Below are 21,530 nucleotides of genomic sequence, written 5' to 3'. Positions count from 1 at the left end.
TGATTACTTCAACATCTCCCTGTAATAACAAGTTCCGCCAAGGGGTAATAATAGTTCTTATGAATTCTCTATTAAATTTCTTGACAGTCACTTGTGCTCACCACAGATGCACTTTGTATCCATTCTATTAAATAAAAATCTCAAATAGGTCAGCAACAGCTCCTTTTCCAAGGAAAAAAATTGACCCAATCGGTTCATCTATTCCCAATATATACTTCCACATTCGTTGCTTAAGCCAATGTCTCTTAACCTCTTTTGTAGAACAAAACATTAGAACTCTGCAGCATTCTTTAATGTGAGATCAAAGATTTGAAAAGAGCACAAAACCTGTCACATGTACCTCGGGCAATTTTAGATGAAGGTTGCAGTATTGGGGCTCTTGAAGAGCATTCAGGTGGTTAGGAAAGAACAGCAGATGATGGTTTAAATCAAAGGAAGACAAAATGCTGGAGTAACTCAGCAGGACAGGCAGCTTCTCTGGAGAGAAGGAATGGGTAACATTTCGGGTGGAGACCTTTCTTCAGATGGTTTTATCCCCAAAGCCTGACGGCATCTTTCCTAGGCTATTGAGACAAGCAAGAGATGAGATTGCAGGAACGACAAAGATCTTTGTATCTTCCCTTGATACAGGTATGGTTCCTATGGACTGGACAGAAGCTGGTTTTGTTCCTTTGTTTCAAAGGGCAGTTTAGATAATTTATGAAATTTTATGGCAATGATCCTCACCATCTGTGGTAGGGAAACTATTGGATAGGATTCTGCAGGATAGGATTTCAAAGCAAATGGGCTAATTACGTGGAAGAGTGTTATTCTGGCTTGAGTGCTGTGACCAGTGGAGTTCTGTGACAGATCAGCAGTGGGGCCTCTGTTGTTTGCAAATGGGTTGGACATAAATGTAGAATGGGTTGGTTAGTAAGTTTGCATAGGACACCAAGATTGCTGGATTTGTGGACTGTGAGAAAGGTTGTCAGAGTATACAGTGGGGTATAGATCAGCTACAGTAATGGGCAGAAATATGGCAGAGAGGGTTTAACATGAAGTGAGAGGTCGAATGCAAGGCGAAAGTAAACAACTAATGGCAAGCCCCTTAACTGCAATGCCGTGCAGAGAGATTGTGGGGTCCAAGTCCATAAATAGAGTGGTAAAGGCAGCGTGTTGTACGGTTCTCTTCACCTATCAGGGCTTCGAGAATAAGTGTCAGGAAGTCATGTTGCAGCTTTATAGGACTTTGGTTAGGCCGCATTTGGAGTATTGCGTGCAGTTCTGGTCATATTATAGGAAGGATGTGGAGACGTTGGAGAGGGTGCAGAATGATGTCTGGTTGAGAAGGTATTAGCCATAAGGAGAGGTTCGACATACCAGGATGGTTTTCTTTAGAGCATTGGTGGTTGAGGGGAATATTGATCAAAGTATATAAAATTAAGAGGGGCATTAATACAGTAGATGGCCAGAATCTTCTTTTCCCCCAAGGTGGAAATGTCAGAGACTAGAGGACGTAGCTTTAAAGTGAGAAGAGCAACCTTTAAAGGAGATGGTATTTTTTTCAATATACAGTGATGGGTGCCTGCCAAGCATGGTGGTGAAGGCAGATAATGGCATTTACTAGGCTTGTGGACAGACACATGACAAATAGGGAATGGGGGAGGGCTATGGATCAAATGCAGATAGAAATTAGTTTAACCTGGCATCATGTTCAGCATGGACATAGAGGCCTGATGGGCCTATTCCTGTGCTGTACTTTTTTTATGTTCTGTCAATTTTTTTAAAGTTACATTTAGACACCAAGCTTTACCACACAGATTAGTTGAAAGCAACCTTGAGATCAACGGTATCACAAAATGCTGGAGTAACTCAGGTCAGGCAGCATCTCTGGAGAGCAGGAATGGGTGACGTTTCGGGTCGAGACCCTTCTTCAGACTGATGTCAGGGGGGGAGGGATAAAGAAAGGATATAGGTGGAGACAGGAAGACAGTGGGAGAACTGGGAATGGGGAGGGGAAGAGAGGGACAGAGGAACTATCTAAAGTTAGAGAAGTCAATGTTCATACTGCTGGGCTGTAAGACCTGCTGAGTTACTCCAGCATTTTGTGATACCTTCGATTTGTACCAGCATCTGCAGTTATTTTCCTACACAACCTTGAGATCAAGGTTGATCTGGCATTCTTTATTACCAAAATATTGTTGCTGTTACCAAGTCTATGGAGTGGGATGAACTCAAAACCACGTTCTTTATATAGCCAGCTACCACATTTCCGAAGAAACCAAAACATGGAAACCAGAGTGTTAGCAAAAAAAAAAAAACAACGGTGCAGTTAAATTAGGTCAAATATCCTTTCAGTGTGCATTAAATAGCCAATGATTTCAAAGTGTAGCTTTAGACTTGTTTTGAGAGATAACTAAACATAACAAGGCTACATGATGACAAAACAGCCTATTGCACATAAACCCCAGGCTTTCTGTGATCTAACTATCTTTTGCATTTCAATTTGAAAAACAGGAACTAAAAATGCATCTGCTGCCACCAGTCAGCTCATTTAAGTTTCCCAAATTTCCAAAGCTCTAGTAAACAAATTCATTTGTGCTTTATTGTAAAAGCAAATAATTTTAGGCAAAGAGAAAATCCATATGACTTTCTGTATTCTTCACATTATTTGGATAACAATGTCCCATTTTTGAGGGGTATGAAAGTCTTTGAATAATCTTGTGATCGTATATTGATCCTAACTACACTGTCCACAACAGTAAGCATTTCCTATTTTTGAAAGGAAAATTTAAAAACAGAACAGGTCCACCAATCTAACATGTGGTGTGCATACCACCCAAAGGCTGCACTGAAACAATAAGGCCAACATTTTAACAAGTATATAATTCCAAGATAAATATTAAGTAATGCACATTGATAAATTTTACCTTCACACCATGACCAACATCATCCAGTACGGTGTAGTCAATTGGCTTCCGAACGTATCTCACTGGCCGTTCAACGCTGGCTGGTGCTATGATCTTGTGAGTCCTTGATGTGTTCTTGTTGGTAGTCAGAATGCCTATCTCTCGGCGAGCCACCTTTTCTTTATGGATATCCACAGTCTAATTACAGGAGAAAAGAAATTTAATTTTTCCAAATGTCTTTTTATTCTTCTGCCCCACTCCCTCAGAATGCATTGAAATTAGGACAGACTGGTTTTGCCTAATGAGCAAATATCAACTTTCGATTGAAGACTAAAATGTAAAGACCTTTATTATTGCTAATAATAAAATAAAAGATAACCAATTAACATTTTTTTTAAATTCTTCACTTTTTCTTGAGTCAGAGTTATGCAGCATGAAAGCAGCACTACAGCCCAACTTGCCCACACCAACATGTCCCATCTATACTAGTCCCACCTGCCTATATCCCTCTAAACCTGTCCTATCCATGTACCTGTTTGAATGTTCTTCTACTTTGCAATAGTACCTGACTCAACTATCTCCTCCAGCAGCTCATTCAATACACCCATCATCCTTCGTGTGAAAAAAGCTATCCCTCAGATTCATATTAAATCTATCCTCCTCACGTTAAACCCATGTTCTCCAGTTCTTGATTGTGTTTACCCGATCTATTCCTTTCATGATTTTGTACACCTCAATAAGATCACCCCTCATCCTCCTGCCCTCCAAGGAATAAGATCTAGCCTGCTCAACCTCTCCTGAGTTCAGGCCCTCGAGTCCTGGCAACATCCTCTTGGCACCCTTTTCAGTTTGACAACAACTTTCCTATAGCATAGTGCCCACAACAGAACACAATACTCTACAAATGGCCTCACCTAAGTCTCGTATAACTGCAACATGACTTCCCAACTTCTATACTCAATACTCTAAATCCAATTTAACTGCAAGGTAGTGCAAAGTTAAATATTCAAGCAGAGATTTCAAAATTATCTAAATATTTGGTAACTGAATGTTAATTTGCTGACATATGATATGTTATTTATAATGGACGAGTATTTTAGAAATTAATTATCACATCATTTTGGAAATCTACATTTATTAGAAGGAAAATTTGTTCAAAGTAACATCAAAGAGTCCCTTGAGGAATATAGCGAGTGTACGAGAGTAATTAACGAAATTAGGAAGGCTAAAATAGATCCTTGGCAGGCAAGACTAATGAGAAACCTAAGTCATTCTGACAGGATATGAGAAGGAGAATGCTGCAAGAGTGGGTATCCTTTAAAACCATAAGGGGTAATCTGCTTTATTCAACAGGGATGATAATGTGGAGAATGGCAAGTTTTTGGAGGGATACAATGATAGTTTGGAGCACATCAGTATTAAGAACGGGTGGTGCTAAGGTCTTGGAATGCTGAAGGATGAACAACTCCTTATGAACATTACAAACTATTCCAGAATACTTTTGGAAATGAGATTACTGGTGCCTCAGAATTTGTGTCTTCTTAAAGGGCCTGTCCCACTTAGGCGATCTTTTTGGCGACTGTCCAAGTCATAGCAGATCGCCAAACTTTTCTTTTACCCGACGTCAATGACCACGACAATGCTGAGTCAGGTCGAGATTACAGCGTCTTCTGAAACATCGCGAAAATTCCCACGCTGTCAATGCTTCTCCGGCGTCCTAATTTTCGCTGAAATCACTGACAGGTCGGTAAGTACTTGAGAGTTTTGAACTATAACATCTTGTATGGGTTACTTAAAAAACAAGCTTCACTGTAACAAGGAATAAACTGGATTTACTTCCAGTTCACTAATAGCTGTATTTTTTTTTTTTTTTTTTTTAAAGTGGTTCAGTGGAGTTTTGTGAAAAGTGTGTGGGCATTCTTTGAAAATGTACGGGAGATGCATATCTGGTTTCTGGGTTGAATATCTGGGTTTGGAGCCCACTTTAAATGTAATGGCTGAGGCCAAAAACATCGCAAAAATTCCCACGCTTATCTGACCGACAAACTGTCGCCTCCAATCTACCCGTCAAATGTCCTGATGGTAAATAAATTGGTTAAACACAAGCATTTCATGGTATTTTGAAATTACTTTACTTATTTTAATATTATGTGCTTCTAAATGTATCTTAAGAGAACTTATCAAACCTGGGGGACAGCATGCGATAGCAACCGCAATAAGCTACGATGCCTGGCGACAAGCCAGTTGTCGCCGAGAGATTTCAAACCGTTTGATTTCTCGGCTACTCGCCGAGATCCACTACGATCTTTGGAATACTCCTCACGATCATGCCCACAACACCACGGCAAACGTTCTGCGACAGCCTAGTTGCCGGCAGTCGCCTTAAAATCGCCTTTGGGACAGGCCCTTTAGACACAGGTGAGATGCCTGAAGATTGGAAGAGAGCTATTGCTGTTCCTTTATTAAATAATGAAAGCAGAGATAAGCCAGGTAACCACATGTCAGTTGCCCATATAGAAGTGAGAAGGAAAAGGTTAGTGGCAGGATTTATGTACATTTGGAAAGGATGAGACTGATTAGAGATAGTCTACATGACTTTGTGTGGAGAAAGAGTCAGAGTCATAAAGTGTGGAAACAGGCCCTTCAGCCCAACTTGTCCACTCCAACCAACATGCCCCATCTACACTAGTCCCACCTGCCTCTGTTAGGCCTATATCCCTCTAAATCTATCCTATCCATGTACCGGCACAAATGTTTCTTAAACAATGCAATAGTACCTGTCTCAACTATCTCCTCCGGCAGTTCATTCCATCCATTCACCTCCCTTTGGGTAAAAATGTTATCCCTCATGTTCCTATTAAATCTTCTCCCCTCACCCTAAACCTATGCTTCTCAACTTCCCTACTCTGGCCAAAAGACTTTGTGCAATGACCCGATCGATTCCTCTCATGATTTTGCACACCTCTATAAGATCGCCCCTCATCCTCCTGCACTCCAGATCCTGCCTCGCTAATTTGATTGGGATTTTTGAGAACGTAACAATGGAGATTGAAGGCAGGACAGTAAAATCTTGTCTATGAAGGACAACACCCTAGCTTATGGTCAGTAGATAACAATGGGAGGAAGCTCCTCCTGAACCTTACAGTGCATGCTTTCAAGCTTTTGTATCTTCTGCCATATGGAAGAGGGGATAAGGACTGGTGAAAAAATCCTTGACTATGTTGGCTGCTGTCCCGAGGCAGCGTGAAGTGTAAATGGAGTTGGGGGGGGGAGGCTAATCTGTGCGATGGACTGAGCTGTACGCACAACTCTATGCAATTTCTTGCAGTTTTGGGCAGAGCTGACGCTAAACCACGCTGTGATGCATCCCGATAAGATGCTTTCTATGGTTTGTCTGTGGAAGTTGCCAAGAGTCATTGGAGATATACTGAACTTTCTTGGTCTACTGAGGAAGTACTGTGCTTTCTTGGCCATTGCTGAACATCAGTGACAAATGGTAAACCAGAGGAATTGATGTTTTGACCTTTGGCTGTTTGTAATGTATATTAACTTGAATGTGAATGTAGATTGAATAACTGGCATTGTGGATAACACATAGTAAACGGCAGAGCACTAAGGAATGTTGATAAACAGATGCTGAGGGATCCAATCCCATAATACTCTAAAAATGGCAACACAAGTCAATAGGCTAGTCAAGTGGTATGTGACGTGCTTTCTTTCATAGATCATAGCAAAGAATACAAGAGTTTGGATGTTATGTTGCAAGTTTCCTGAGCTACCCTCTTGCTCCAAATATACACAGTACTTGGAGGAGTGTTTGTAGTTCCAGTCACCACACTGCAGGAATAAAGTTTCAAGCTTTTGTAATCAGATTAAAGTTTGTATTTCATCAATACTGAACGCGAGTGAAAAATAATGGATTAGGTTATCCAATTACTTTCAACATCAGCTGCAGTTAAACATGGTGCAAGAAATGAACTTTGGTGGCATTTTCAAATAAACATTTCCTCATTCGCCCAACAAGTTGCTATGCGACAGAAAGTGTTCTATGTTAGATATGTGAAATTAGTGACTTTGCATTTCCTTCGTAACGTACATAGCCTGGGGAACAGACAACACTTGTGCTGGGTTGAGGTTGACAAAAGTTGAATCACATCTTTCAGATAAATATGCAGCTCTTGTTGGGCACTGAGGATTTTAGCATAATACTTTAAGACTTCATGCAAATTGAGCATATTGATCTCTCTTTAAAATTTCTAAACTCAGTAATTGTATAAGCAAACATTCTTGCACGTCTGAGCACTTCCACCTATATATCAAAAAACATTTCAGAGAAGGCGGCATGCTTAGAATGAAAAGGTTTTGTTCTATTCTCTCGATTCACCATATTATGAAATGTTATGCCTCTAGAACCCGTGTCAAGAATTTTTATACAGTTTTACATTTCTGCCTGCAGATGACTCCAAAATTGGTGGACCTATTTGCATTTGACCACAAAAATGTGGATAGTGGGGATGGTTGTCAAAGGATACAACAGAATATAGATCAGATGGAAATTTGGTCAGAGAAATGGCAGGTGAAGTTTAATCCAGACAAATGTGTGGTGGTGAATTTTGGAACATCAAGTGCAAAAGGAAAGTATACAGTAAATAGCACGACCCTTCATGGCATTGGTGCATAGAGGGATCTTGGGGTGCAAGTCCAAAGCCCTCTGAAAGTGCCAGCAAAAGCGAATAGGGTGGCAAAAACAGCATACCTGCCTTAAACAGGCAGGGTGTTAAGTATACAAAATAAAAATGTGAAGTCATGCTGCACCTAGATAAAAAAAGATCTGGACACATTGAGTAGTGTGCACAATTCTAGTTGTTAGAGGAAGGATATGGAGACTTTAGTGAGGGTGCAGTTATAGCCTGTATCAGCTGCAAGGAGAGGTTGGACAAACTGAGAAGCTCAGGAGCAATTGGCACAAGCATACAAAATTATTAGAGGCACAGATATAGTATACAGTCACAGCCTTTTTCTCCGAGAGGAAAGTATCATGACGAGAGGTAAACATTTAAGGCAAAAGTAATGAAAAACTATGCACATTATCCTTTGCTTTTGAACATTGTACCAATTTTGGATAAAACTTCCCATGCATTCCTTTAAAAACAAAATACACTAGTTTGCTACATGGAACTTAAAATTCTACATGGATCTACACTATTACAAAAGCCACAACTACATAACAAAACTCAAATCCGTGCAACTTCCTTTCAATTCATGCCAACTTCCAATCAATTATGTCCTTAATTGTTATTTAATATCTCCCCTCTATTTTGTTCTAATGAATTTCCCTCCCAAGTGTGGGCTGTAATGACATGGTCATTCCACTTCCCCATCAAAATAAACAGCTGCAGTTTTCTAGCACCATGCCTGCAGCTGAGCATATTGGAAAATGACAGGCAGCATCATTTACTTCATTTTTGCTCAATGGCCAGAGATAAATTTCCTTCCAAGGTGGTTATTACTACTTAAAACTCTGTTGGTTAAAAAATTGCAAGGGGGTTTAGAATGTTAAGTACCATTTATGATTTGCACTCATCAATAATTGAAACTTTAATCCATGATTTTATTCTCTTGCTCTTTAAACCACAATTTCAAAATCCTAACAAATGCTGCAATTAAATAAGATGATTATTAATACACTGCAAATTCAAAGTGGAAGATTTATATCAGAACAGATTTTCAACTATAACTGCTATTAACAATATACATCCTGAAATAAAGTATGTACATATTGCCTATGAATACCGCATCGCCCCAAAAACCATCCTCCTCAACAACCCCAGAGTACAACAGGGTTCCATTCCCGACAGATGAACCCAGAGTTCTGGGAGAAGATTTCAGGGGGGAAAAAGTGAGCAAGCAGGCATGGGGAAATCATCCGCCGACCGGCTTCATTGACTTTGTGAGTGAACAAGATTCTGTTTAGTGCTCCCAGCTCCACCTTGCCCAGTTGCTACAGCTTCGGTCGGGGGCAGTGGGAGAGACAGTCTGGAGAAATCCCCTGTTCCCTCCCAGCAGATCCTACAGTCCCGCAACAGTCAGCAATCCCTCCCCATCCATCCCACCCGTGTCTCGTTTATATGTACAGAAGTGTCGATTAAATCGGGCAGTCTCCTCACTTTAACTTCACATTGCAATAGCTAGATTTATCCAAGATGCACTCCCCTACCAATAACCATACAAGTTCTGCCACACTCTTATTATTTACAGTGCTTTTAGAAAGTATTCAGACCCCTTCACTTTTTCCACATTTTGTTACATTATAGCCTTATTTTAAAATGGATTAAATACTTTTTTTTAATCATCAATCTACACACAATACCCAGAATGAAGAAGCGAAAACAGGTGTTTAGAAATTTAGAAATTCTCCAAATCTGGATATACACTGATGTCTGCTGTCACATGGTTTCGCTGAAAGCAAAGTGGGCAGCCAGGTCCAGGCACACCAGATGAAAAATAAATGTTGACGTCCATTCAATTCTTCTGCTAATTAGTTGTGTCAATAAATGCAGCGCCGGAGACCCGGGTTCGATCCCGACTACGGGTGCTGCCTGTATGGAGTATGGGTTTTCTCTGAGATCTTCGGTTTCCTCCCACACTCCAAAGACGTACAGGTTTGTAGGTTAATTGGCTTGGTAAATGTAAAAATTGTCCTTAGTGGGTGTAGGATAGTGTTAATGTGCGGGGTCGCTGGTCGACGCGGACCCGGTGAGCCGAAAGGGCCTGTTTCCACGCTGTATCTCGAAACAAAAAAACTAAATTAACACTAATTTTGCATTCATATTTTTTTATTCTTCCCACATTCTCAATTCATCCCAGATTCCACCACTCAACTACACTAGGGAAATTTGCAGTGGCCAATTACCCTGTTGACCAGACATTTTAGGATAGCGGAGGAAAGTAGAGCAGCCAGAGGAAATACACATGTCATAAGAGAACATATGTACACATCTAGCACCTACGGTCAAGATTGAATCTTGAACTCAGTTGCAGCATGGCAGTGGCTCTAAATTACTCAACTAGGCTATAAAGGGCTGGTTACATCTACCCAGTACCATATACCCGAAACCGACATTGTTCTGAGCTCTGTTGTACGAGACGACCAGATTAATATAGAAAAATCAAGGCCACAATCAGTGAAAGGGTCCACAGTTCCAACATTAGCTACCAAAAGACCCACAAATCCAGAGTGGTACCAAGTCATCCTCAATCCCATGGGATTGCTTAAAATAATGATAGGATTCAAAGGAAGAACAAAAGCCAAGTTATGGCTACCCTTCTTTCTTTTCACAAGAAGGTATTTTAGACAATGAACACAAAAAAATCAAAAGTAGAAATATATCATGAAGTTAAAAAGAACAAAATGAATAGTGCAAACAGAGGAACTTGAACAATTAATATTTTTGAGCTACTAAAGAAAATGGAGTATATTCAGGATAGAAGCAAGCTTTTCCTTGTCTCCTTTTGCAAATTCATTGCATACACAACTTACTAAATAATCGATTCAAATAAATCTGAAAATTAAATTATTTCAATTACAAATCAGAAAATTCTATTGCAATAAAATGGTTTCATTACACTGCTGGGAAATAGAGCACCAGACAGGGGTTAGCATTAATTTCCCAATGTCCACATTGCACAATTTTGCTGAATAATCTACAGCCGCAAGACCTTTCATAGAGTCCAGCAACAGAACACATCTCCTTACAATTACAAAATTAGACTGCAATATCTGGAAGAGAATAGCTGAAAGGTTTCCATGCAAAAGGACATTTAGCATTCAAGCAAATTCGCCCTTAACAATTACATTCTTATGCTATAATTATTCTAATTGCAATTATTTTAATGTCTCCAAAATGCAAAACAAGTTCAACAGTTTGACAATCAGTTTGGCAGTAGATTGTGGGTCAAACTACTTTTTGCTCTGATGTTCCTTTTTTGACTAAAAATACCTTTTTAAAATAAAACAATCAAAGCCAACTATTGTTTATGCAAGGAAGCTCCCACTGGGGTAATCTTACAGGGTTAACTGGATGGGCAGGAAACAACTGCCAGGAATTTCTGTATTAGTGTTGGCCAACAGCTCGTCAATTATATTATCTACCTCAGAGATTTGAAGTTTTAAGATCAATCAGTATAACATACTAATATGTTACTGACAATTATATTGCTACAAGTTTCTTCATATATTGACCAAGTGCATTTGAAACTGGGAGCAATATACTCACATGCATTATGAATTGGCTTAATGGACAGAAAGCAAGGAGTGGATAAGCATGCAGTTAAGTTCCAATTAATGGATTTCCACCATGATCCATGATTGGGACCTAGCCACACACCAATTATATCAATTATTTGGCCAAGGGACCAAATGGCATATTTCCAAACCTTGCAAATGATACAAAAAAGATGGGTTTGGAGAGTTGGGAGAAGAGAAAATGCAAAGAGGTTTGAAGATGACAGATGAGTTTGTGGGAACTGGGAAGATGGAATACAACGTTGGAAAGGGTAATATTAAAATTTTTAAAAGCAAGTTTAAAAAAATATTTTCAAAACAAGAAATTGGATCGTGTCGCTGTACAAGAGATCCTGTCTACTCATACACAAGATACTGAAGGCTAACTTGAATGAAGCAATCAGACACCAAACGGCACCTACCTATGTTCTGTCCCTCGACTCTGCCCAGGGACCCCGAAAGTCCTTTCAGATTAGGCAGAGATTCACTTGCATCTCCTCCAACCTCATCTACTGTACCCTTTGTTCAAGGCGTGGACTCCGATATATTGCCGTGTCCAAACGTAGACTGGGCGATCGTTTCGATGAACACCTTCGCTCAATCTGCCTGGACCTACCTGATCTCCTGTTTGCTAAACACTTCCTTTCCCCCTCCCATTCCCACACTGACCTTTCTGTCCTAGGTCTCCTCCATTGTCAGAGGAAGGCTAATCGCAAATTGGAGGAACAGCATCTCATATTTCACATGGGCAGCTTTAAACCCAGTCATATGAATATTGATTTCTCTAACTTCGTAACTCTTGCATTCCCTCTCCCTCCTCCACCCAAGTGGCACCAGGTTCCTGTTCTCACCTAGCAAACACCCATTTCCTTTATCATCGTTACTTTTTTGCATATCTTCAATTCATTTGTTCTGTATCTGTCTACTTGACCGTCTACAGTGCCCTCCATAATGTTTGGGATAAAGACCCGTCATTTATTTATTTGCCTCTATGCTCCACAATGAGATTTGTAATTTTTTTTTAAAATCACATGTGGTTAAAGTGCACAGTCAGATTTTATTAAAGGGTATTTTTAGACATTTTGGTTTCACCATGTAGAAATTACATTGTGCCCCCCCCCCCCTCCTCTTTAATTGCCTCCTTAATGCAGGTATAAGAGAGCTCACAGCACCTAGTCTTTCCATCACCTTTGGAAACTTTTATTGCTGTTTATCGACATGAGGACCAAAGTTGTGCCAATGAAAGTTAAAGAAGCCACTATGAGACTGAGAAACAAGAATAAAACTGCTAGAGACATCAGCCAAACCTTAGGCTTGCCAAAATCAATTGTTTGGAACATCGTTAAGAAGAAAGAGGGCACTAGTGAGCTTACTAATCGCAAAGGGACTGGCAGGCCAAGGAAGATGACAAAATAATTCTCTCTACAATAAAGAAAAACCCCAAACACCTGCTGACAGATCAGAAACACATTTCAGCAGTCAGTTGTTGATTTGTCACTGACCACTGTCCGCAGAAGACTTCGTGAACAGAAATATAGAGCCTACATTGTAAGATGCAAACCACTGGTTAGCCGCAAAAATAGGATGGCCAGGTTACAGTTTGCCAAGGTACTTAAAAGAGCAACCACAGTTCTGGAAAAGGTCTTGTGGACAGATTAGACGAAGATTAACTTATATCAGAGTGATGGCAAGAGCAAGTATGGAGGAGAGAAGGAACTGCCCAAGATCCAAACCATATCACCTCATCTGTGAAAGACAGTGGTGGGGGTGTTATGGCCTGGGCATGTATGGCAGCTGATGGTAGTAGCATAATGAATTCGGAAGGGTATAGACACATCCCATCTGTTCAAGTTCAAACAAATGCCTCAAAACTCATTGGCAGGCAGTTCATTCTACAGCAAGACAATGATTCCAAACGTACTGCTAAAGCAACAAAGGAGTTTTTCAAAGCTTAAATATGGTAATTTCTTGAGTGGCCAAGTCAATCACCCGATCTGAACCCAATTGAGCATGCCTTTTATATGCTGAAGAGAAAACTGAAGGGGACTAGCCCCCAAAACAAACAAGCTAAAGACGGCTGCAATACAGGCCTGCCAGAGCATCAGCAGAGAAGACACCCAGCAACTGGTGATGTCCAAGAATCGCAGACTTCAGGCAGTTATTGCATGCAAAGGATATGCATCAAAATACTAAACATGACTACTTTCATTTGATTGACATTACTGTGTCCCAAACATTATAGTGCCCTGAAATAGGGGGACTATGTATAAACACTGCTGTAATTTCTACATGGTGAAACCAAACTGTATAAAAATGGACTTTTAAAAAATCTGACAATGTACACTTTAACCACGTGATTTTTTTTCTAATTACAAATGTCAAATTGTGCAGTACAGAGGCAAAGAAATAAATGATGGGTCTGTCCCAAACATTATGGAGGGCACTGTATATCTCTCGTTTCCCTTTCCCTTAACTAGTCTGAAGAAGGGTCTCGATCTGAAAAGTCACCCATTCCTTCTCTCCAGATAATGTTGCCTGCCTCCTGCACCTATTTTTGTATGTCCCGCTGAGTTACTCCAGCATTTTGTGTATATCTTCAGTTTAAACTAGTATCTGCAGTTATTTCTTGCACCAATGTTCTCCAGGAATGCTGCCTGACCCACTGAGTTATTCCAGCATTGTGTCTTTCCAAGGTAAATAGTAATTGACTTTATTATGCCCCTTGGAGCAGAAATGTTCGCCATTTATTTCCATACATAGATGCTCTCAGACCTGCTGTGGTTTTTCCAGCACTCTTTTACTTACAAATTTCCAACATCTTGCATTATTTTTGATATTCAGGCTTTGAAAGGCCAGATGGTCAACTCCTATACCCTTAGAGATACTACACCGAACAGGATCTTCTGCCCACCAACAATCACCCGATACACCAACACTATCCTGCAAACCAGGGAGTTTTTGCCATTTACAATTTTACCAAAGCTCTATAACCTACGTCTTTGGAATGTGGGTGGCAACGGGAGCTCCCGGAGAAACCCACACGATCACAGGGAGAACATACAAACTCCCTGTCCATACAGACAGCACCAGTAGTCAGGATTAAACCCGGGCCTCTGGCGCTGCAAGGCCACAGCTCTACTGCTGTGCCACAGTCACCCTGTATCTAATTCCTACATTCAAACTTCTGGCACAACTACCATGTTTAGTTAGGCATGTTGAGTAGCCTCAAAATTGTGTCACCAGATCCCCCAAAAATTATAAAAGCAAGAAACAAGAAAATATTTTCCTAAATCCCATTGAGACATAGAATACCAGTCATTTCAATTGGTTGCTCTTTTATTAGACAGATGGCACATATTAAATAATTAAGTTGCCCTTTTGGAAATTGTCCCAATCATTGAAAAATGATTTGTTGTTAAAGTTATACTGTTAAATATATTATTTATAATCTCAAAGATTCAAAAGTCACAGATTACATTTATTTTTTGTATTTTACTATTGGCTGGAATAATATTTCTGGTTGTGTTTTTTGCTTGCCTGCTCATGGAGAGAAGCTGTTCATCAGTATTTCCTGGACTACAGTTCAAGTTCTTTCCTGAGAAAGCATAAGATTATGGGATCAGAGAAAACAGTACAAAGTAACAGCAACTTACTCAGCGTGCAGGTGGGAGGAATTTTACCATCAATAATGTGTCTTGAACACAAGAAAATTGACTCCTTTATTTATATATTTTTTAAATCTGCTAAAATTTGGTTTTTGTAAGCATTTGTTGGAACTTAATCACAAGCTGTGAAAAGCACATCAACAGCATCATCTAAACAATGAAGACTGACATCAGCAATTTAGATAGTTAAGAGATTAATTGAATTGCTTCATTTTCTCAGGAGGGTACGGGGAAAAGAGAAAGGTAGAGCAGATTAAGGACTTCTGCTCTCAATATCGAGAAGCCCCTGATGACAACTACATTTTGTAACAATGATCAGATAAATTTTCAAATTAAAATGTCAACCCTTACATCACAAATGCTGCCTGACACAACATATGTCTAGCTTTGTTTCATTTTTGTTGCTTGGATCAGGTTCAGTAAATATTTATTTTGCGCACAGAGGAACCACCATGGAGGTTTGACACAAAATGCTGGAGTAACACACAGTTCAGGCAGTATCTCTGGAGAGAAGGAATGGGTGAAGTTTCAGGTCGAGACATTTCTTTAGACCCTTCTGAAGTAGGGTCTCGACCCGAAACGTCACCCATTCCTTCTCTCCAGAGATGCTGCCAGTCCCGTTGTGTTACTCCAGCATTTCGTGTCTATCTTTGGTGTAAAGCAGCATCTGCAGTTCATTCGTACACAGCCATAGAGGTTTTGCATGTACTCAAACGCAAGGAAACCGATTCTCTAGCAGGATACGACTTTATACGAAAAATACAGCATTGCAATGTAAAATTGTTCTAAATGAGAACCGTGTAACTGCAAATATTGAATGTGTAAACTGAAGATTGTACAACTGTTGTTTAAGGACATCCATATTTAATCGTGTACAACTACTGTTTAAGAGTAGCAATCCAAGTTACAAACTGAAAATGTGTGTGAAAAGTAAAATTAAGCAGTGTTGGTCTGAAGCTCAAATATCCAATTTTGAGATCTACTGCTCAATTATGTTCCTTTAAGAAAGTTTATCATTTTAATTGGGACAACAAAGGCACTTAAATTCTTTGGAAGATTGCAGCAATTTACAGAAATTCCAATGTAGTTGCGATGTGCGAAATATCCAAATTAGTGTCAACAGCTCCAACACGAAAATACCCTTTCAGGTTGTTTTGATTACCAAACAAGTAGAAAATATAATGGTTAAAATCTAGAAAAATAAATGCATTCAATCCATTAAATGGATTAAAAACTTCAAAAAAGTGAAAAGATCCATTCATAATCTCTACCAACACAGATTTCAGTCATGAGGAAATCTGTCACATTTGAAGGCTAGTCTTGCAACATTTAAAGTTCAAAAAGAGTGTCAGAATCAGACAACGCCAAAACAGACCTTAAAGGGCCTGTCCCACCGTGGCGATTTTTCGGCGACTGCCGGCGACTGTCAAAGTCGTAGCAGATCGCCAAAGAAAATAACCGTACGACAATGTCCACGACAATGTCCGCGACAAACTAAGACAACCTACCACATAGGCAAAGGCAAGCTGACGAAAACTGGCGACTCAAGGGCCTGTCGCACTTAGGTGATTTTAAGGCGACAGATGGTGACTAGGCTGTCCCCACAGTTCGCCGGGGAGGTGCTGGCATGATCATGGGGAGTCTTCAAAGAATCGTAGTGGATCTCGGCGCGTCGCGAAGATTTCAACCGGTTTGAAATTTCTCGGCGACAGCTGGCTTGTCGCCCGGTACCGTAGCTTATTGCGGGTGCTGTCCCGTGCTGTCCCCAGGTATGCAAGGTTGTCGCCTGTACGTTTTCATGACATGTCATTCACAGATTCTATTAGCATTCATTTTGACCATTAAAATCAAATGCTGACACGCGCTGCGCTATGAGAACTCTTTATTTGTTTAGATCAATGAGGCAAGCACCTACACAGGCATTTCACGAAATGTATTAAAGGCCAAAGCTCACACATAGACAGACACTACTAAAAAGATATACTGAGTTTTACTGCTGTGTTGTTTGTAGGGGATATGTACACCTGACCATGAGGACAGCAAGGTCCGGCCAGCCCTTTTTACACGTCAATGCCGCCACCGAGGATGACATCTGTGATCTAAACCCGTCCACTGAAAAGCACCTGCAACAGCCAGGTGTGGATTGTGGGCGGAGTCTGCGATGCATGCAGTTTTACGTCTTTCATAGGAAAAAATTGTTGTTGAATAAAGTTGATCTTGGTGATTTAAAAAAAAAAAAAACAGGAGTCGGAATTCATTGAAATTCTAAGTACTTTATCATGACATGTCATTCACAGAATCTAAATGAATGAATGAAAAGAGTTCTCATAGCGCAGCGCGGGTGTCAGCGTTTGATTTTAACGGTCAAAATGAATGTTAATAGATTCTGTGAATGACATGTCATGATAAAGTACTTAGAATTTCAATGAATTCCGAATCCTGTTTTTCTTTAATCACCAATATCAACTTTATTCAACAACAATTTTTTCCTATGAAAGATGTAAAACTGCATGCATCGCGAACTCCGCCCACAATCCACACCTGGCTGTTGCAGCTGCTTTCAGTGGACGGTTTGGACCACAGATGTCATGCTCGGAGGCGGCATTGACGTGTGAAAAGGGCCGGCCGGACCTTGCTGTCCTCATGGCCAGGTCTGCAGTTCCCCTACACACAACACAGCAGTAAAACTCAATATCGTTTTAGTAGTGTCTGTCTATGTGTGAGCTTTGGCTTTTAATAAACGTCGTGAATTGCCTGTGGATGTGCTTGCCTCATTGATCTAAATGAATGAATGAAAAGAGTTCTCATAGCGCAGAGCTTGTGTCAGCATTTGATTTTAATAGTCAAAATGAATGCGACGGGAATCTGCGAATAACATGTCATGAAAAAGTACTAGAAATTCAATAAATTCCGACAGCTATTTTTAAAGAAATCAACATTATTTAAAAACAACATATTCCTATGAAAGATGGGTAACTGCATGCAAACATTTTTTTTTAAATGGGCACTTCAAACAAATGCAAAATATACCTAGAAATTTCACTGGACGGACATTGCTGTCGGTTTGTTCACATGTGAGTTGTGCTTGTGACACCTCCACATAAGTGCAGGTTTTCGTTGGTTATCTTGCTTACCGTGGTCCCTGTCGTAGTGGACGTCCTAGGTAGCGAAGACTGAGTCGCCGGTTTTCGTCAGCTTGCCGTCGCCTATGTGGTAGGTTGTCTTAGCTTGTCGCGAGGATTGTCGTGGACATTGTCGTACGGTTATTTTTTTTCGGCGATCTGCTACGACTTTGAGTCGCCGGCAGTCGCCTAAAAAATCGCCAAAGTGGGACAGGCCCTCTACTTGCCCACGCCAACCAAGATGTTCCATCTAAGCTAGTTCCAATTGCCCAGGTTTAGCCCATATCCCTCGAACCCTTTCCAATCCATGTACCTATTCAAGTGGCTTTTAAATGCCATTATTGTACCCGCCTTAACTAATTCATCTGGTAGATCATTCCATACACCGAACACCACGAGAAAACGTTGCCCCTCAGGTTCATATTAAATCTTCCCCCTCTCACTTTAAACCTATGCCCTGTAGTTCTTGATTAGCCAACCTTGGGGAAAAAAAGTCTATGTGCATTCACCCTATCTATCCCCATTATGATTTTTTACTCGTCTAATCTCACCCCACAGCTTCTTGTGCTCTGACGAATGAAGTCTGGTAGTGCATGCTTCTGTCCTTTTTGCTGGATGCGAGCAGGGAAAAGGTGGAATAACCTGGGAAGGATGCCTTTGATTACGTTGGCTGGTGTTTTAAGGTAGCATGAAGTGTAGATGGAGACAATGATCTCTCCTGAGTGAAAGACTGGGCTACATCTACAACTCTTTGCAATTCCTTGTAGTCTTGGGCAGAGTTGTTCCCAAACCAATCTGATGCAACCCGACAGTATACTTGCTTTGGTGCACATGTAGATGGGAGACAGACTGAATTTCCCCAGTCACCTCAGGAAGTAGAGGTGTTGGTGTGCCTTCTTAGCTATGGCATCAATGTGGTTGGTCAACAACAAATCATTGATAATATTGACGCCAAGGAAGCTCTCAACCATTTTCACATCCGAGCTATTGATGTTGATTGGCACATGAACTCCACCATGATTTCCAAAATCAATAACTAGCTGCTTCATCTTGTTGACATTGAAGAAGAGGTTTTTATCCTGAGACCATGTTACCAAGTTCTCCATCTCATTCCTGGACTCTACCTTGTCATTGCTCGTGATTTGGCCTACCACAGTGGTGTTGTCTACAAACTTGTAGAAGGAATTAGAACGGAATCTGGCCATAGACTCATGAGTGCATAGGGAGTATAGTAGGGGACTAAGAATGCATTCTTCACCAGCGTTGAGTTATCATTGTAGAGGTGTTATAGTCACCTATTCTCACTGATTGCAGTCTGTAGGTCAGAATGTCAAGGATCCAATGACAAAGAGGGGCGCAGATTCCTAGGGTTCTGGAGCTTGGATTGGATGATGGTGTTAAAAGCAGAGCTACAGTCAATAAATAGGAGTCTCACGTTGGAGCCCTTGGTGTCTAGGTGTTATAGAGATAGGTTTAGGGCCAGGGCATATGCTGTGGACCTGTTGCAACAGTAAATAAACTGCAGTGGATCAAGGCTGGCTGGAAGGCTGTAGTTAATGTGCACCATCACCGGTCTCTCAGTGCTTCGTAATAGTGGATGTCATGGCCACTGAACAGTAGCCAATAAGGCAACTACCTTGCTTTTCTTACATAAATTAGGGAATCTGTTAATATGCAAATATAGCACTACTCTTGGAAAAAAGGCATGAATAAATTTGTTGCAAGTTTAAAGAGTTAATAACCTGCACTAATTGCTCAATAAGTAATGAGTCAAAGTGTGCTGCAGACCTTTAGTAGGTAATGCTGTAAATTGAGGAAAGAATTGACAATCCAGTTCAGACATTTAGACACAATCAGTTTTCACACAGCAATTTCACACAAGTTCATCTTGTTATGAATCATTAAATCAAATATAATAGAATCAAATCTAAATGCTGAAAGCCCGAAATACAAAAAAAGCTGGGAATATTTTATAGACAACCATTTTCAAACATCCATTGAGGTACAGTCCATGTGAATAGAACTAACATTCTTATAAACCTTAGTTCTGCCATTTTTCATTGGAACAATGCCTATTCAATTATGAAATTTGAATTGAAAGACCATCATTTGCAAGAAGCTTCCAAAGAAAATTTCTCAAAAACAAAACACTCACTAACCTGCAGTAACAGTTTACTTCAATTTATGACAATGCACAAACCCCTTTCCATTACATTTAGCTTAAAATTTACTCTTCATTTGAACCTAAAGTTCTCCAAATACTAAGCACTTTAAGTATAGAACTCATGAAACCAATTCCAATTGTGGATTCTAAAGATATATATTTGTTAAATTACAATCTCCCTGCACAAGTGGAACATAAATTTGACATTTGCAGCGTTGGCCAAGACACATCTACTACCAAATTACCCAGAAATGCCATTCAATTATTTTTACAACTTAAGTTGAATAAGCCAGGTGAATCGCACTGACATTTAAGGCAGAATAATCAAAACACTGCAGATCATCTTACCCAATGAAATGGTGGTGCGTTAATAGCCACCTGAATGATTGTTATGGATGTTAACCCACAAATTACCAAAACATACCAAATTAAGGACATTAGTTTGACATTATTAGCATGCTTCATAACCAAACCACCAGATCAACACAAACACAGATCTTTTGCAATTACCAGTGTTTGTAAAACACTGTTACCCATATGAGCCACACCCTTAAAAATACAAACATTTTATAACCTCAAAAGGATTCAATCCTGGATCGGTTTATCATCTATATTAACTATTTGTATAGGAATGTAGGTGGCATGATTAGCAAGTTTGGAATGACACCAACATTTATTATAAAGTGGACATTGAAGGTGTTTGTCGAAGATTACAAAAGGATATAGATCAACTGTGGAAATGGACGAAGGAACGGCAGATGGAATTTAACTAGACAAGTGTGAAACAGTGCATTTTGGAAAGTTAAATCAAGCCTGAACAAACACAGTGAACAGCATTTACGAAGGTAAGGGACTGCTGTAGAACAGAGGCCTTGGGGTGCAAGTTACATAATTTCTTGGAAATGGTAACACAGAAGGTAGCCTATGACAGTTATCTTCATCAGTCAGGAAATTGTTTGCCAGGGTTGGGATGTCACATTACAGCAATACAATATCTTGGACTGACCACACTTGGAATATTTTGTGTATTTCTGTCACCTCCTTATGGGAAGAATGTGACTAAGCTAGAGAGTATGCAGAAAAGATTCCAGGGCTTGAGTTATAAGGAGAAATAGAACAGCCAGGGACCATTTTCCCCTCAGATGAAAGAGGCCAAGGAATAACCTTAGAAGGTTTATAAAATTATGAAGGGCAGATAGCCGGTCTTTTTTCCCCAGGGTAGGGAGTCTCAAACATGAGGATATAGATTTATGTTGCAAGGAGAAAGATTTAAAAAAGGGGCCCCCAAGAGGGATGGGCATCTTGAATGAGCAGCAGAGGGGGTGGTAGAGGCAGATGGAATTACAAAGTTTAAAGATATTTGGACGGTACATGGATAGAGGGGAATGGGCCAAACACAGATAAATG

General features: G+C 40.2%; 1 protein-coding gene across 8 annotated transcripts in view; it reads right to left on the bottom strand.

Moving 5' to 3' along the window:
- Positions 1–21,530, bottom strand: part of abi1a (abl-interactor 1a) — a 96,350-nt gene that overhangs the window by 49,228 nt on the left and 25,592 nt on the right. For all 8 annotated transcript variants that reach the window (XM_078416057.1, XM_078416037.1, XM_078416043.1 and 5 more), the window contains exon 3: positions 2,910–3,086. In XM_078416057.1, the coding sequence (XP_078272183.1) occupies positions 2,910–3,086 (177 nt within the window). The remainder of the gene's footprint in view (positions 1–2,909; positions 3,087–21,530) is intronic.

Source organism: Rhinoraja longicauda, chromosome 2, assembly GCF_053455715.1.
Source record: "Rhinoraja longicauda isolate Sanriku21f chromosome 2, sRhiLon1.1, whole genome shotgun sequence".
In the NCBI taxonomy this organism is placed as follows: domain Eukaryota; kingdom Metazoa; phylum Chordata; class Chondrichthyes; order Rajiformes; family Arhynchobatidae; genus Rhinoraja; species Rhinoraja longicauda.
The sequence above is the reverse complement of the archived record's forward strand: the minus strand, read 5'-3'. Positions and strand labels throughout refer to the sequence as shown.